General features: G+C 41.4%; 1 protein-coding gene across 1 annotated transcript in view; it reads right to left on the reverse strand.

Annotated features, from left to right (window-relative positions):
- RSPRY1 (ring finger and SPRY domain containing 1) overlaps positions 1-19,033 on the reverse strand; it is a 35,909-nt gene that overhangs the window by 15,889 nt on the left and 987 nt on the right. Inside the window, exons 2-6 of the mRNA XM_058846099.1 lie at positions 9,908-10,085; positions 7,404-7,886; positions 4,394-4,446; positions 2,824-2,936; positions 144-270 (exon numbers count right to left, since the gene is read on the reverse strand). Coding sequence (XP_058702082.1) covers positions 144-270; positions 2,824-2,936; positions 4,394-4,446; positions 7,404-7,741 — 631 coding nt within the window. The 5' untranslated portion in view covers positions 7,742-7,886; positions 9,908-10,085. The remainder of the gene's footprint in view (positions 1-143; positions 271-2,823; positions 2,937-4,393; positions 4,447-7,403; positions 7,887-9,907; positions 10,086-19,033) is intronic.

Here is a 19,033-nt window from a genome sequence, read left to right on the forward strand (position 1 = left end):
CTGTCACACCTGGTACCCCCTCGATGCAGAACATTATTCAGTTCTAAGAAAACACCTCTGACCTGGCATGCATCGTGGGTGCTAAAGCAGAAGGTGTTGCAGAGAGCCAAATGCCAGCTGTGAGGAGAACCCCAGGGCTTTACCTGCTAATTTCTCTGCCAAGCAGCCGAGCACTGCAGTCGTGTTCCGGTGCTTGGCAGGGTGACAAGCATCCTGGCAAGCAGCAGCTCCACTTAGGTTTAATATTTCAGTTAACTTCTGTAATGCGTCCTGCGAAAGAAAAATCAGAAATCTCTTCAACGTTACTGACAGATACAGCTTCCCCCTAATTCAGTATCCTAAAAACAGATTCAGCATCATATTACAGACAAGCATGGCGTGGTTATCTTCTGAGATAAGATAATGAAGGACAGAGGAGAAGAAAAGTTCAACAGACTCAAGAGTTGTAACTTTAAAATTACCACCAGATTGTTGGTTGTTGTGATTAACAGCTCAGGACACTTCTGGACATACCTAAGTGAGCTCCCCACGGCAACAGGAACCAATTAGCACGTATGGCATCACTGCCATCTGATCTATTGCCAGTGTCCTAAAACTCACACCCTTTTTGAAAGAAAAGGACTGTTTCAGATTTTAGAATTCAGGACTAAAGAGACACACCCCCTCCCCAAAAGGCCCACATTCCCATCATAAATTTAGGATGTGGTCAACTTTACCGGATGTCAAACTGTATTCTTGAGAGCCTAAGTGGTTTTCTGTAGTCACACAAATTTAGGAAGTAACCAATGAGGGTAATAAACCTAAAATGCCATGCTTTGACTTGCTTTGTTCAGGCAGTATGGTATGAATAAAATTTTATACAGGTCTAGAGCATACTCTACATTTTCATAGTAGTTAGGGGTTAATCTAGAGCCAGAACAAGTCATCCCACAGGGAGAACCCCACCCTGAAAAGTTCCAAATCCTCCTCAACTTTCCAGACTTCATGAAAGTTTCAGCTGATTCAGATTGAAACTGCATAATCTCAGGCAAGGATCTAATTAAAATAGAAGAACTCCTCATATTGAAGTCATCAGCAGCCATTTGGAGGAAAAATGAGCACCGCTCAAGTTGAATAGATGTGTTTTTTTGAACTGTGTTCTGAGCCACATTGGAATCAGTTGACTGCGCTAGAGTCTGAGGTCTGTACAGAGATCACACTGAAAAGTAGTTATGTTCTTAAAAGGAAAGCCACAAAAACAGAACTGATGAACAGGACTGAGCTAAGTGGAAAGAACAGAGAAAGAAGAAAGAATGACTGAGCTACAGACTTGGGATGGAAAGGACTCACTAAAATTAGACTCTTGACATACTGATACTGCTTTTAGCCATTATTAGAACTGTCAGAGAGATCAAGTATTTTGAGTTAAATAAAGACTTTATAGAATAAACAGTTTACTGCACTGCCCTTTTAACTTTATGGACTTTATAGCCTGCAAAACCTGAAAATTAAACTGTAGAACTGCTGTTCTCCAGTTGTCATGGAAGTGAGGCACTGACTTAAAATCCCTAAGACAAAAAACTTAAAACTTATCCTGTATAGAAAAAAAAAATGAACAGCAGCACACACTTTACGAGGCTGCATGTGGGCAGCAGACCCCACAGCTGCAGCTCCCTGTGCTGCAAAGAAGCTACACAGGAAAAAACCACTGTGCCCCCCAGAAAAACAGGCACTGACCTTGTCATGATAAGGTCAACTATTTTATAGCAAACTCCTTAAAAGTACCCAAATAAAAGTCACATGGCTTTTGAAAAACAAATAATTTGATTGCCAAGGACATTGTAGAGCCAAACAAAAAATCCAAAATCACTCTCCCTATGGTGCATTCGCAGTGGTCTCCATTTCCTGATTTCTTTTTTAAAGCAAAGTTTCTAGTCATAGCTTTGTTTTCAAAATAATTCAGCAGTCTCTGTGACAGTCATAATACATTTCTCTTGTTTAAAAGTCTCAGATAACATTAATTGACAGCCTAGAAGAACCCACTTCAGGTAGTTTGAGAGCTTGACCAATTCTGCATTCTATAGCCACTGATGCACCAGCTCTTTGTATCCCTAAAAGCACCAACGGAAGACTAAAACTGGCAGCATCAGGAGCTGGAGAAATGAAAGCAGCAATGATGTGATCATCAGTTTCTGAGGAAATGAGATAATGACAAACATTTGAAGACAGACAAGTTCTCTGTACAAACATTATGTTTATCATCCTAAAGCACCTGAGGCTTTTAGTTACACACTGCACCAACATAGCATGAAACACCTCAGGTCATCTTTCTGCCCAAAAACAGATTAGTAAAGCAGAAGTATTCTCATTTGGTAAAACCATATATAGGTATTTCATAGTTGAAAAATGTCACTTGTTTAGCTTAAGACACCCATTTGCATTGCATTCCTCATGTGCAAGCCAGGAACAAATTCAAAAGTGACTTGTAAACGTGCAGCTTTGCAAATTAGAGAACAAAAGGGCAGAACCTGGGCAGCTTTTGCAGCACCTGCACAGTGTAAGTACCACAGGCAGGAGAGAGCGGCGAGAAAAGCAGCAAAAACCCAAGGGTCTCTTGTTCCTTCCCCATGGATCAAATTTATCTTTTTGTGGGAATGTTCCTAGCATTAATTAGCATTTAGACACCAAGTCACCCCAAATTACTTGAAGTTGAATGTTACACCCATTTTCTGAACCACTATCAGTCTTGCATCACTGGTGAAAGCTACTCAAAGAGATCATGGGTGTGGCAACCACAAGTAACTGACATTCAGCCACAGATAAATGCATCTGCTTTCGACTCACTTTTGTTGGCAGAGGACATTCATCAAGTAGTAGTGTTATAACAGCTGGTCCCAGGGGATCTTCTAATGGAATAACTCTAATTAAAGATTGGACAACTTCCAACCAGCCTTCATCTGTCAACCACAAAACAGAAGTCACACTCAGAATTAACAGTGCAGTTCAGAAGTGTTCAAAATACATCCCTAAATGTGAACTGAAAAATCCTCAAAATTACCCAGTGAGCTTAGAAACATTGGGAAAAACAGCTTGCTTTTTACACCACTGTCTTAGTTCGCAGTAGTTTAGAAGTTCAAATTCAAGAAAGAAAAGGTTTATAGCAGCTTGGGTAACGGTGAACACCGCTGTGGTTTGGACAAGAGTCTCTCCCAGGCCAGAGCATCCTTTAGTTTCCTACTGCTATTAGGAAGGAATACTCATGGTGGTATAGACAAGTACTTTGTTCTAGTGTGATACTCAAAAGTTCAGCATCCAATGCCAGCTCTTAAGTGTTAAATGCCACATGCACAGTGAGGAAATATTTCTTTTAACCAGAATCAGATCCCTCTTCCTGAGTTCCCTGAAGTAACACGAGGTTCAGAAAAATTTAGCGGGTTTTTCCCATGCCTGCTGGTCTAAAGAACGTTTGTTTTCCTAAGGAGCAGCTCTCACTGTTGAATGAGTAGACAAGGGCTTCTACTTGCAAGCAAACATCCACTAAGATGTTAAACTAGTGATAAAGTAAACAGATTTGGATTTACAAGAAAACAGCTACCTTAGAAGTGAAAATAAAGACAGTCTGTGTCTGTACTGGTGAGTGAGGTTGAAGAAGCTGCACTCCGCACAACAACAAAGCAGAAATACATTGGGGGTTGAGTTAGTTATGTTATTATTATTGCTATTCCCCTGAAAAACATTTTATTGGATTACTATAATATCTAACTAGATTGATTACTTTACTTTAGTACAGAAATATATCCCCTAAGATCACTACCAACACTACTAAGTACAAAGATGAAAATTCAATTGAACTGGAAGTTTTGTTGAAGTCTTAAGCTGGGAGAATTTCTCCCATTGTAACAAAGATGAAGCAGCCCTTGCACAAATGTGGCTTGTCTTGCAGAAGCACTTAGGGACAGGGCTGGGACAAATATATCAGTAAAGCAGAGGTCTAAGGTCAGCAAGACCCAAACCAAAAGGAACATGCTATCTGCCGACACCAGAGCACATGGGCTTAGCCCATGTCTGTAGATGTGTACAGGATGCTCCTGCTCAGCTGCAAACTGCCATTCTTTGTGGCTTATGGTTTAATGCCACTCCAGTGTGTTTGTGGCCATCCACTGGCTGCTTCTGGAGATTTCACATGGGAAATATAACTGAATTCAAAAAAACTCAGGCCAATACATGAGCTCAGTGAAGCTCTGAAGGGCAGAATTGTGTTCTGGCTCCCACATCCCCAGAGCTACACCACATCCCAACACACCCAGCTGAGGTGTATTTTTCTTTGCAAAGAAAAGAGGGGGTTGGGGTTTTTGTTTTTTGTTTCTTTTGCTTGTGAGTCACAACTGAAATGCCCAACACAATGCCTTGATACCTGTTTCTGCCATTTCATGCAACGTGATCATTGAATAAGGAGGCTCCTGGTCACTGAAAGAGATATTACACAGGTCAAAATTTATGCACAATCATCACTGTAATACACTGAATAAGATGATTATACACAGACAGAAAACAAATCCAGTAACCATTTAACAAAAGGAAGTTACACAGGCTGCAGATTGCTAATGTCATTTTCAGATCTGAAACACAGATGGAATTTGAGCCTCTCTCTGGCTCAACATCAACATCTGCATGTCTGCAACAGCTGACAAGTGCCACTGTGATCCACATCTGCATGTCTAAAAGCTGAACACAATGTCTAGGCTTGGTGCTGTTCATTAGCAGGTTCCTTGTAGTACTTAACAAGGCACTGCATGTCAGAGGTTACAAAATGAACCCAGAGCAGTGCACAAGGTGCACTTGTGCAAAAAAATCAACAGGGCTTTTTTTCCCCTCAGAAATTCTCTGCTAAATATATAAATATTAAAAAAATACCATAACAGTTAAATGGGAACCCACCTAACAGCATCATAGTCTTCAACAAGAGCTGTTAAAAGAGGTAGGGCAGTTTTACAGAAAATATTTAATCCAATCTATTTGCCAACATGAAAGCCACAAGAAGTTCAACAGATCATGTCCTCAGTCCAGTTTGCTGGAGTAAGGACGCAAAGCTACGGACACATCTGTGTATCTGAGCAGGAACTGCCAGTGAAAGTACCTAAAGCAAGACCCCAAAATCCTGATCAGTAAGCACCTCTAGGTCCAGAAAAAGCTTATCCAGCAGCATGTCCTAAAATAGCTCCTTAGGCACTGTGAACTAACCCCAGGCTTTGAGCGTGAAACAAAGTCTATCTCTATCACATAGCTCTGAAAAGAAATTGGAAATGTTGAATAGAGGAATTTTAGAAAATTTCAACAGACATTATTTATGGAGATAATAGAACTACCTAGTTTAAGAGATTAATCATAAAGAAGAGAAAAATCTCAGCTTTGATTAAATGTATGTGACATAAATACATGTCTTTTTTTTCTTACAAAAGGGTAATGTTAATTACATTTTTCTTACAAAAGGTTAAATGTTTCCACAAGAAAATGCTAAAGTGATATTAAATTCATTTTTTATATTGCCACAACATTTGAAACAAACAGTTGGGTTGTTTTTTTAACTTGAAGCATCTTCACCTTTCTTCTGGAAAGTAAGCTGCCCAGCAGGAAAAAGAAGTGCAGTTTTGCAGCCAGAATTACATCAGGAGAAAGGATAGAAAGATTCAAAGAAAGGGGAAAAAAACCCCAACAAAAATCCCAACCATAAGTAAAAGTAAAGCTATGATAAAAAAGGATGACATTTTTATCTGCAAGGTTTCTGATTTTGTCACAAGTAGCAGGTTTTCATAGTATTTGCACTGAGCAAAGAACAATCCTGTCCCACTGATTTGCCATTTTAACCACTTAATTTCCAATATCCCCTCCAGGACACACCTTCCTCATTTTGAAACAAAATCTCCATTTTGGTAGTTTCTTAATTTGCATGGCAGCTTTTAATAGAAGCCCCAAAATATAGAACTTATCTTTCTGAGTTTATGAAATAAAATTTCTAGGAAGCAGCTATCTCTACATAGGAGAAAAAAAAAATTAGTTGTCAAATATATTTTAGGTCAGAACTTTGAGATTTGATAAAACCAAAAACAACACCAAGAAAAAAATGAACCCCAGGAAAAAACAAATAAATAGCAAACAGGTAAAGTAACTATTCATTGCTTATCACAGTGCATTTTACTACAGTCTGTATAAGAGCTCCTGTAAAAATACACTAGCTTCAGGAATTAAGTCAGAAACAGGATTCCATGGGCAGTGAAATAACCATGCTTATTGTCTCTCAGTGGCATAGGAACTTGCTCACAAGATTACAAAACTGATTGCAAGACCCACAGGAACAGGATCAACTGTGCACAGCAGTGTTGTGAAATGGCTTAAGGAGCTGGACTGCGGGAAAGGGAACGGCTTGTGAGACTGGGCAGACTAAAAAACGTTTACCATGATTTGAAGACAGCACAGAATAAAACCTGTTAAAAAACCAACCAAACACACGCCTTGGACACCTTAAATGTTCATAGAAAACATCAGCCCTGTTATCTTCACCTAAAGCCTTTGACAGCAGGAAGGCAAACTCCATCTCTGCAGGCACATTCCAGAGTTGATACAGGTATATGAATCAAGGCTCACTTATTCCGAGCCTCATCCACCCTAAACTCGAACCCTAGCTATCAAACTGGAATAGTGTTTATCCTTCAGTTCTGGTCTTTCCAGTTCCTAGCCTGCACCTAACCCAAAAGGTGTAGAGCTAACTTAACCCATCATTTTTAAGGTCCTTTTAAAGCTTTGTAGAAAGCAACACAAAACCAAAAAAAGACTAAAAAATGGATGAGCCCATAAATATCCCCCACGCCCTTAATGGATGTTTTGAGCATGCCAGGAATGCAATACTGGGATTGTGAGTTGGGCAGTCACAACATGTGATCTTTAAAAAGTAGTCAGACTTACAACTGGAAAGAAAACCTCATTCTGTTTATCCAGGCTAACAAAGATCAAAGCTCCCTGTTTTGCTTCACCATTTCCAAAGAAGTAAAATCCAGCCTGCAAATAGAAAGCTGTGCAACAACCAATTTTTAGGACTGAAGTTCCCAGCCTCTGGAGCATTTATTGCTTCCTAAACTGTGTATCTGTGCCAGGTAAGAAATCCTGAGCACATTGCTCATCCCACGTGGGTGTAGGCCCATACAGGAACTGTGAGAAAGCTCCTCAGCTCCTGGAAGAATCTGTACCTGGGCACTCAGGAGCTACTTCTATTACCTAGGAAAGGTGCTCCTCTCCCAAGCCTCCAGATGGAAACACGTGGCTGCTTCAGGGAGGGTCAGGTGGAGATCGGTGAGAGGCTGAAGCCACAGTTTGAGAGGAGACAAGAACATTTTCATTCATGTTGAATTATTCCTTGAGGAGGTACTTACTTATCTACCAACGTCCGAATTACAGCCAGTGTGTCAAGCACCAGCCCATCCACATTCTGTTTTTTCCTTCTTGGTTCATGAGGTCCTCGACCCCTCCTGGGTGGACGGACAGGGTCCCTTGGGTGGCTTCTTGCTTCAGGGATGTGTGTTCTGCTGTTCTCCGTTTGCCGGCCCTGAGAGTCCCCGTTGTCCTCGGCCCCGCTGTCGTCGCGGCAAACGCACGAGTTTCCCATGTTGCCAGCTCCCAGGAAACGGGGAATGTGGTGCTCTAGAGTCAACAGCAGACCTTGGAAAAGGCTTCTGCTAGCATAGAACACAACCAAAGCAACTACAATCATCTAGGAAGTTTTAAGATAAATGTTTGTGTGATCCTGGATTGTGATCTTTTTGCATTTTAAATGTTGAGCTGGAATGAGTGGGAAGTTGGAGTCTTAGTTGCCGACAGTATCACTTAAAACACACATTGGTCATCCAGAAGGAGGTCTGAAAAAACAAACCCAGAACAAGAGTCAGTGTTACTACTGCTAGAAAACAACAGAAGAATTCCTATTTTAGTAAACACCACCAGTTTTGGTGGATAAAGCAGCTCAGAAACACAAGGCTTTACCTGAAGTCTATTGTGGGGAAAGGGAAAGGAAGGAAGAGGAGGAGGAAGTTCCCTTGGTAAGGAGCTCTCACCCACACACCATTCCTTTCTACACTACCTATTTCTTCTTCTTCATGTTTTTAGGCTGCAGAGGAAAAGGTTTGCCTGTAAATCTCGGCCACTGCTACCCTTTAAATATTTAAAGTATCAACAAACCAGTTTCATTTACCCTTTACAGAGATATAGGGCTTTTGCCACCCCAATAAAGGCTGTACACTTGAGGTTCTCATTTTGCATCAGGAACATTTCCAAACTATAAAATATACAAAATTGTAAAGAGCTGATCTTACAGTTATGGTTTATCTCAACAAACAATAGATTTAACAGAGAACCATTTGGTCCACCTGCGCATAAACACACATTTTTTGAACATGCCTACACCTCCTGTGTTCTCACCCAAAGATGCACCAACTCTGAATTAAACAGGAATTATAGACACCATTTTAATGCCTTACAAATCTAACTGGGATTTTGAAATGACTGTTGTGTGCCTGTTTGGATCTAGTGTCAAACCAGTCTTCCCTTTTTGGGAACAAAGACTAATTTAATTGCTCTTCTGTTCTTCGTTCAAATGGTTTGGATCACATACAGACCCAGTAGCAACTGAGACCACATGGCAGTCTCTCCCCATCATTAACTTGAAAATGCAAGAGAAAAAAGATTCAAAGCCCCATTTCATAACAGGTTATGTTTCAAGCCATAGGGCATATTTTTATATAACATTAAAGTCTCAGGTAAAATAAAACCCTACAAAAGATGTAATTTCACTACTTACACACTTCAGGCATGTCAGAACATGTAAGTATTTTTATCCTTTCAAGAATCAAGTTTAACATTTATACTAGAAATTATGGTGAATATCCTGTAATAGGTTATTACTATACTTCAATTATTAAATAACCTCATTAACAGCAGATAGGTAGCACCCTAAATTCAAAAGAAAGTCAAAGAGATGACACCTTTCAAATATGGAAGGCCCCCACCATCAGAGCCAACTGGCAACTCTGCAACTGCTGGCTGCCCTTTGGGACAAGATCACAACAACATTCAGGAATCCAGACACTGGTCATATGAGCAAGTCTTGGGATGTCAGCTGCCACTGGAAAAGCACTGCAACCAAGCTCTCACAGGCTTTTCTGTAGTTTGAAGCACATCATCTTTTAGCACAGCAAGATGTTCAGTATTAAGAAATTAAACAGAGGCTAACTAAGAAAAAAAAAATCAATTCCTCAAGGGATATTAAATGGAAAAAAATGCAAGATCTTGTCTTCTTGGTCAAGAAATTCCTAAACCACAGATCATCAGAAGGGTTTCAGCATCACATCATGCTTGCTTTATGCCCTAAGCAGTTTGGCCATCAGGCTCAGAGTCCTTCCATCTGAGCCAATACAGCTGTCACCTCAGTCAGAGTCACAAGCAGATGAGAGGTGCCAGTGCAAACTGCAAAGACCTCAAACAGAATTGTCTGAGTTCACAACTGGTTCAAATTACTTTCTTGACTTTAAAAAGAACTAGTTATGTTAAATGCAAAACATGTCTTTCTAGGGAATATGTTTATGTATTTATAAATCTGGGTCATTTAAGGGCATTTTAGCAAGATAATATTGAAATGTAAAACTGTTACAGATTTAGAATTGGAATAAAGTTGTTCTGTAACTTATGGAAATGTTAACACAGTGAATCTATCTTGTCAACCAAACAAGAATGGAAAAGCTGTATTTTAGAGATTAGCAATGAGTAAGAACCTAAAGAAACAAAACCAGACATATGTCAAGATTAAAGCTGATTATTCAAGCCTAAGTTTTTCTGGCTGACAACTTAAAGCCTGATTAAAAACAATTAATTATGATCAACTCACCTGTAAGTTTGCTTGGTTCAGGAATGGCTGAGAGAGCTCACCAAGTGCTGTAGCAGAAGTGGATTGTTCTCCTGCAGGGCACAAAGTCGTCTCTGGAAAAGGCAGCGCTCCGTAAGCCTTTATGGTGGGCAGTGAGTCATTACTGACTCTGCTTTCACTCCTAGGAACTGAGGAGTCCCTGAGGAGAGATCGGAAAAAAAAGAGAATTCACTTGGAAACTGCATCTAAGGTAGACGTACTCTACCTCCTCCCTACACCTGCCATTACATCAAGCTGTGCTGTTATTTTCAGCTGTATCCAGCCTTTACAGAGGGAATTCTCTCAAGGCTTCAAAACTAGTTTGTCATCTAGAAGCTTTAGGATTAGACACAGATAAAGAAAACCCAACCCGTTTCTACAGCCTTGGTATTCCAGACAACACAGCGCCAAGTGCAGAGCAGTGACCAACTCCTCACCTCAAATTACTCCCTACAGGAGGAAGAAGAGAAACAGTATCTGCTCCAGAACCCCCTCAAGTAGACAAAGCAGAAAATAAAAGTACACTATAAAAGTTGATTAGATAACAGGAAGAGAGAAATGACAGGATAAACTCCCCTTATTTAGTAAAGAGCTGGGTTTGACAGCATTCACTTGGCTCTTGCTCACCATCACATACAAGGAGCTCATTGTCAAGCCTCAAACAAACTGAAAGGCTAAATAATTAGGAACACAAGGTAGGAGAGATTGCTACAGATCTGCTCACAAACCAGCTTGTCTGGATAGAGCACAAATGCAGGAAGAAGGGTTCTGAAGTGCAAAGGAAATTACTAAAAACACAAGTTTTTATTCTATAAGAAGTAGCTGGTACTCCAGCTCTCACCAAACAGCACCAAATACCGATGTCTGACACCTCTGCACCAGAGAGCCCCTGTGGGACACTCACCGAGCAGCTGCCCCAGCACATTTTGTCCTCAACAAAGCTCCTGGATCAGAATCTGCCGGTGCAGGATACCTTCCCTGCATGGGAGAAAAGCAGCTGCCAGCTGCAGCCTCCTGTGCCCCCACACACCTCCACCAGCTACTGGGACCATCCCCACCACAGAAAGCAGCTGCTCTCCTGACAGGCTCCACAGGCTGACGGACCTGCCACAGCCAGAAGTCCAAGTAGGAAAGACAAAATCATCACCCATTGAAAGGGATGCTGCTGTGGGAGTGGATTTGCACCTGCCTGGCAGCGCAGATGCCCAGCCTGCCCCAGAGAGGCCTCCTCTGAATCATCCAACTGAGCATGCCAGTGGAGGAGCTGGCTCCAAGTGGCACTGGGATCATTTCTCTGCAATGTGCAGCCCAAGAGTCAGTGATTCATCCCTTCAAATATTCGGTAACAGCCAACCATAATACTGCCTCATGATGGAAAATGCCTCTTCTTTCCATGAAATGCAGTGCACTGCCAAATAAACAAAAAAAACCCTCGTGCACATAAATGGGGGAGGTTTCTGCTATCAGAAACACTTTTCGAGCTTCTGCCACCACTACAAAAGTAAGACCAGTGATTTCCCCTCTTGAGCAGAGCAACACAGGAGCTCAGTCAACAAACCACACAGTAAAGCTGAGAGGTTTTCAAAAGCAAAACTGTAAGAGTTTTAGCCAACAGTTTCCTATTAAGGAGATAAAATAATTAGAAATATTTCCTCAGCATTTCCTTCCCAAAGAAATGATGCTCCTAAAAAGGAAGAGATGGAAATACTTGTGATGCCTGTCAGATGAAAGTTCAAACTGGAAGAAAACACAGCTATGAATCGCTGCTAATCAACTTTGATATAGGAATAAGAGGAAGAAGAAACCAGCTTGAAAAACAAGCTTTTAAAATAAGGAGAATTTTCAGCTTTGAAATTATGGGGATAGTACTGAAAACCAAGGAATACCAGTAAATTACATACAACTAGAATGTGAAATGGACTTTCTCAGGAGATCCCATTGACATGCAAGATTAACTTCTCACCTGTGAGACTTGTGCAACTAAAGAGAAGCAGCTGCTGGTGTCCAGCGTGGTACCACGCAGTGCACGCAGTCAGGGGACCGCAGGCTTCGGGAGGAGCCAGTAAATACCCTGCTGGTTCTTTTGCATGTGGTAACCAACCACCATATTGTGTAATCTGAAGCAAACCCCTAATTCAGTTCTATTTTCTTTAAAAATACCTTGGAGGGTTAAGACTAGTGTCAAAACACGATGGGAAGCAGTCTTTGCTGGCATAGAGCATTTCACAAAGCCATTGCCACAGCTGGTTGCTTTCTTGCTGAGGCAAGAGCACCCAAAACCAAAAGCAGACTGACCTTGAGCGTGCCAGTTTCATAAATGGAGACTCACCATGTCTCAAAGCTTTCCAGCTCCTGCATAAGTGCTCATGAGTGAAAACCCCCAGAGCTGTACAAGGTTTATGCAAGTTGTTTATGCAAACAACTGGGCCTTAACCCTGGTGTCTTCTGTAGGTAATTCATCTTTGTCACAAACACAGAGCTGGAGGATCTGATCTCTTGTTTGACTTGATGTAAAGCAGAAAGAAGCAGACAGTAACTACCACCACAGTAGATTCTTCTGTAGACTGTGAAAGTCAGATTTTATAGTCACTTGCACATTGCACTACTTTGTCTTTTCACTTCCTTTAAACCCCTTTTTTAAGCTGGTACAGGAACAGTAAAATTGCAACACAGATTTAAAGCGAACTTCACTTTCTCACTCAACTGAATGTTGCCAGAGCAGGCCTGGTAGGGATTGCTCCCTTGCACAGTTTTTCTCTTACCTCTGGATACAGAGACACTAGTGCTCAGGACATGCCAGGCATCAGATTGTTCAGCTTTCTTTCTGAAAGGGAAACTGAAGCATTTGCTACCTTCAGAGCTTCCCCATCTCAGAGGTCATCATTTGTCATCTCACAGTCATTTAGATGGAACTGTCCTTTGTACTATAGAAAACCTCAACTTTGCTTCACGTCTAAACCACTGCTGGTATCGATCATACTTCCTGTTTCCCAGCTCCCCAAGACACAGATGGATCATTAAATTTCTTATCAGAGACTGAGCTTAAGTTATGCTTTGAGGCAGATGAAAGCACTTCTCAGATAATGATCTTTTAAAAAGATAGTGGTATCTGACAGCCCAGTGAAGTTGAACAAGAAGTGCCTCCAGCAGGGTGATGTGGCCTGGCAGAGCTGAACAAGCTCAGCAGTTGCCCAAGGAGCAGAGGATAATGCACTGCTTCAGAAGTGGCAGGGAGATAAAGATAACGCCCTGTAGATGGCAAGGAACACTAATCCTATAAACTGCAGGGATACAAGCACATGAAATAAAATCGATTAGCTATACTCTATTAAGTTTTGGCACAGACATTCATTTGGAAGCTTATAAATAACTCTTTCAATTAATTCAAGTTAATCTTCCTTGCTGCCCAGAAAGTTAAAGGCGTTATCAACAATACAATTCTGAGAAAAGCATTCATGATATCAGGATTCAATATTAAATAAAAAACCTCACCAAAAAAAGCCCAAAACTCTCCCAAAAAATCCACAAGAAATTCCAGAACCGACAATGCTGGGACAAAAGCGATTCTTTGGATACCAAGCAGAGGTGTACAATGGCAAAGAAATCACACACACAAAAAAAAAGGTATTTTTTTAAGCTTTATCTAATAAAATTTACAACAGTTCATTTCAGAAAGGATAAGGCTTTATCTATATCAGTGTCCAGAAAGCAGTGAAAGACTTCTCTTCAGTCACGTGGAGATCAACTCCTTGCAATACTTAAAGAACTTTGTGCATGAGCAAAATCTAAACCACAAAAGCATTTTGAGGGGCAAGTCAAGAGACTGAGCAGCTCAGTGACAGTGCAGCCCTGGCCTGGGAACTAGAAATAGGGCTAGCACAGGGGCATCCAAGTCATCACATGGTGGGCACCAGGAAGAGGCTTCAAGGAGGGACTGCTGGAAGCAGGGGCAGATTCTTGTCAGCAAACCATCAGGGTCATGTAACTGGGCCAAAAGATTGGCAGGGCTTGGCTGTTTCTTATCTAAACTAAGCACTTTTCTTTCCTCTAACTCAGAGCTGGGCTTGTTTTCAGAGGAACACTGGGTGCAGAACTACTATGTAGAAGGCAGAACAGTCTCCTGCTGTAGACCACAGAACTAAGCCCAGCTACGTGGCATGACTAAGCTATTACAAATGTGTAAAATTCACACGTCAAAAGCTGTTTTCAGTGTAAAATTTTGATAATATTGCTGAAAAACTCAGCAATGCCTCGGCTGGAAGCCTGCATTATCAGCTGTCTGACAACTGCCTTGGTGAGCAGAGCAGACAATGTCTAGAAACAGGCTGAAGAAAGTTCCATGTGTTCATAATTGAAGCAGCATCAGAGGATGGCCTGATCTTCCTGTGGCCCGAGTTGGGAGCCACATTTGTGGCCTTCACTGCCAGCCATGGAAAGCTGTCTGCTCTTTGCTAGACAAAGTTCAGGACTGTACTGACAGAGCAGGAAATGCCCTTCTCATTCTCTTTCCTCCTGCAAGTGGATACAGTGACAGCTGCTCAAGAGACTGTCATCTGAGTCCAGTACAACATGTAGGTCACTAGGTTAGCAAACCTGCCTCAGAAGCACTCATGGAAAGCACGATTCCTCAACTACCTGGCGCTTCCAGAGCTGAAGAAAACAACCTGAAACACAGCTCTGGGCAGGTCACTGGAACCCCCTTATCTCCCCTACTTCACAGAATCACTAGGTTGGAAGAGACGTTCAAGATCATCAAATCCAACCCAGCTCTAACACCTCAACTAAACCACGGCACCAAGTGCCACACCAAATCTTTTTTTAAACACATCCAGGGATGGTGACTCTACCACCTCCCCAGGCAGACCATTCCAGTACTTTATCACAGACCTGACTTAAAACAACAAAAAACCCACCCACACAAGAACTCAGCTTCACTTCTCCCCATCTGTCTCTTCAGATTCTGTCTTCAGGACCTTTCCTTTCTGTCCTGCTACAAGTCTGCCAGCAAAGCACTCTGCAGGAGAGAGCCCGCTGGGGATTCACCAGCACAAGTGCTCCTGCCAGGTCTCACAGGTATCCTGCTCCAACCACTGAGCTGTGGTGTTTTCTTACAGTGTTTTAGGGCCTCGGCCAGTATGAAGAAACCCAGAGGAAGTCGCTCAATGTGCTGTGGCCAAGGAGGGGAAGGGGCCTGAGTGCCTGAGAGATGGCTCGGACAAGTGCAGATGGGTTAGGAAGTGGGAGGATGATGAGCACGTACGTGTCCCACAAGGCAGCCTGAATATGGCTTAAACAAGACTGTGCACCCAATTTAGTCAAAAAAGGCAGAAAGCTCAAAAACTGTTTAAGAGGCTTTCAAAATCCTGTAACAGTACCAGGAACACAAAGTCTCAGCCACCTGAGGCTTCTGCTAAATAACTTTCTGAGGAATTTCAGGAGAATTAAGATTAAATTGTTTTGATAATTACATTTAAACACCACTTCACTAAACGTTACAAAGGGGTAATGCTCTAAAGAAAGAATAACTCCTCTATTGTTAATTTTTTAAAAAAATCTTTTATTTCAGGACTGATACATTAATCAAAGTTCAAGTGCAAACACACACACTATACTTCAACTCACCATTAGCTGAATGTTTTTAAAAGCAGGGAGAACAATTCTAAGCCTGTTCCATGCAGCTTTAGAGAAAAAAAAAAGAGCATCAGCAGGTTGCAGGATTTTCTTTTTTCAGTATGACTTTCTAGCATGTCCCACTGTCTGCAGGAAGGTATAAGATACACATGCATGGTGCAGCCTACAAGCTCATAGTTCACCAGCTGCCCTCTAACCTATGATTCAAGCTGTAATTGTACCACTTTGTGCACATGCACTGAAGCCAGCAATCCAAAAACCCATGCCAACACTTCAGATCAAAATGTCCTCAACACTCGTCCTTCTCACACCTAACAAAACACTGAGATATTCAGATACTTGGAGCAAAAGGGAAGCATTTTCTATGAAAAAAAAAAAAAAAACTTAGAAAAGGAGAAAAATAATTACAGTTGTGTTTTATATGCTCAGAAACCACTATTTCCCTGAGGGGAAATGTTTATTAGGAAAAAAGATGGATTTCTTGTCACTGATCACATTAACTCACTGAATTCCGTTTAATAAACATGCATTAAAAACCAAGGAGCAGCACCTCATCCCAGACTTTGGACTGCCAGGTATCCCTGCTGCATGGGCAAAGCCCACCAAGCACACAGAGTTCCCATGGCAGAGCTGTGATTCCAAAGCACAAGTCTGGTCACAGCAATGGCAGATCAAGGGCAGGTAATTACAAGCACTTCTGAAGAGACATTGTGATGCATTGGTCAGTCACGCAACCTTGTGAGTCATGTGTGAACATTTGACTTTTATTAGACCTCAGAAACATAATGAATAATAGAAAAGGAAATAAAGATCATGCTGGCACAGCCACTGCCCTGCAATGCCAACTTTACAGTTACCACACACAGGAAAATAAAATATATTGTCAGAACACAAGGAAATACAAAGCACATGAGATACTCGAAAGACAAGGAATCTCAGCATAAGATCACTGCCTGCACTGCTGTAAAGCAGTGAATAAATTCAAAGTTTACTGAGCAATTGTAAGTACAATAGAGGAAAAAAAACCCACAAAAATCAGTTTGAAATGTTGAACACAGCATGTTGATAGTAGAGTAGAACAGGACAAATATCATGACATTAGCTGGCCTTCAATTTACGACAAGGTGAGAGCATTCTAAGTTGGTGCCTCTGTGTTGTGAGGGAATCCACACAGTGCATATCATGAGCCTTGCTCTGCTTTGTGAGGGTATCACCACATAGCTACATGACCAACAGAGGACATTTCCAAACACAGCACATTGCCAGGTAGGAGAGGATAATGATATGAAAGGAAATTTGTATGAAGAAACCTAAAGAGTTACAGGACACTAAGTGTTCCATGACAAATCACTGCCTTGATCGTTAACTTCTCACACTAATAAATATCTTCCTGCTATTTCTTAATTTTAACAAACAAGCAAAAAGCTTGAGGAGAATTGACCCTGATTCCAGCTGATGGGCAGATTATGAGGGATGTCTTACTTTACAGGGGGGAACCAAATATAAGTGATCTATTTCAGTCCTATCCATTAGACTTGCAGCAATGAAATGCACTTCAAGCCAAGACCTCCTATGTGAAAACACTGATAATGTACCAAGGGAGAGTACTCTAGAGTTGTGCAGAAAACCATCATGTCCCTCTAAGAGGAAAAAAAAAAAGAACATTAAGAAAAGCACAGAATAATGTATCAGTGAGAGAACAAAAGAGCCACTGAGTGATCACCAAATTATGAGGCCACAGAGTAGGATACCACAGTGCCTACCGCAAAGTGTTGCAGTGAAGCTCCATGTATAGGAGGCTGAAGGTAGATAAAAAGGAAAGTTAAAGACCTCAGAGAAACCAATAAGCCCACCTTCCTGCAAACACACACTGCTATCACAGCTGATGATAAGGGAGGACAAGGTGGATTAGGTCTATCAGCAATCTAAGAGTGGGTAAACAACCAAGGCTAAACTAATAAACAATCAGCATCAGCAAGAGTTATGACAAGAGTTGTGCAGAATGCAAAACACAGCACTAAAATACCCTGGAGGAGCTTCCTACTCAAGTGATGGACAGGGCAAGCAGAAAACTTTCAGTTAGCAGGAACCTCAAGAGAATGTCTGGATGAAAAAGGAAGAGACAAGGAGTGATCAGGCAACTACAATTGTGCTTCACTCATCTGAAAAAGAACACACCACGGGAAATTCACAGTCTGTTCAAACAGAACTATAAATAGGAACAAACAGCAGAGATTGGGGCACAAAGCAATAATAGCAATGTCCTAAAGGGAGGGACAGAGGAATGGGTGCCAGGAGGAGAAAGGGCCTCTTTTGCTGAGTGGACTTAGGCAGAGAACAAAAACACAGGCAAAAGCGCTTACAGAAGAATGGGCCAGATTTAGATCAAAGATCAATTCTGTGCATTTGGATAAATGCAAAACAAAAACACATTTAACAGCATTACAGACTCTTAAAATAATATGACAAGTTTTGAGAATGCACAGTCCTCCAGAAATCCACAATCAAATACAGGAGTCCAAGAGGAGACGAGATGGAAGGGAATATTTCAGATGGCTCAAAGGTGATGAGGTGATTCACTGCTTAAAAATCTGTACAGCTTAATAAGAAAATAGCAAAAATTTTAACACCAGGAAGAAAACAAGGGAAAGTCACAGTACACAAGTGGATGTAGGTTGCCACATGACAATAATCTCATAGCAGTGATGGATGTACAGAAAATTAGTAGAAAAGCAGAGCAGAGCTGAGGACCATCATGAGAAAACAACCTCAAAACAAACACATGCATTCAGTGCAAGACAATGGACAGAAAAACTAAATCCTGAGGCAAAGCTAGTGCTAAGTGGAAAAAAACCCAACTCATATATTGAAGAAAACAAACACTGAAACAGACATAAATTTTAAAAAAACCAAACAAACCGCCAAACACACCAGCATTCAGAAAATAGAGCAGGCAGAATAGATTTAGGAGAGAAAAGGCAGCTCTTATGTCTGTTTCCCTATGGACCAAAGTTTCACTGTATGAGAAAAAGTGATAACACTAGCTGAGCACCAAAATGAACTCTGGGCTCAGGGATGAGAGTTTGTAATAATGAAACAGAAAATGAAAAGTAAGGTGACTACAGTCGTTCTTGGGACCTACATTAAGAATGTACCTAGAAGGCATAGTGCACCTACTACTACACAGCAGAACATACAAAAAAACCAGCAGTTCCTAAAAAGAGGGGGTCAGTGAAGGCCTGCAAGACAGAAACAGCAATCAGCAGGACAGAATCAAATGGCTTGAAAGAGGAAGTCATGCTCGATATGGGCATAATACAAGCAGTGAAAAAATCCTGTTTTACAAGCACTGAAGCGGGAGAGCAGAGCAGAGCCGAGGTGTTCCCGCACCCGTAGCAAAGGTGCCTAATCTGTCGCCCAAAAACGCAAAACAAAAGATCCAGGTAAACGAGGGCATTTGGTGGCCCGTTCCACACC

The sequence above is a fragment of the Poecile atricapillus genome, chromosome 10 (assembly GCF_030490865.1).
Source record: "Poecile atricapillus isolate bPoeAtr1 chromosome 10, bPoeAtr1.hap1, whole genome shotgun sequence".
NCBI lineage: Eukaryota > Metazoa > Chordata > Aves > Passeriformes > Paridae > Poecile > Poecile atricapillus.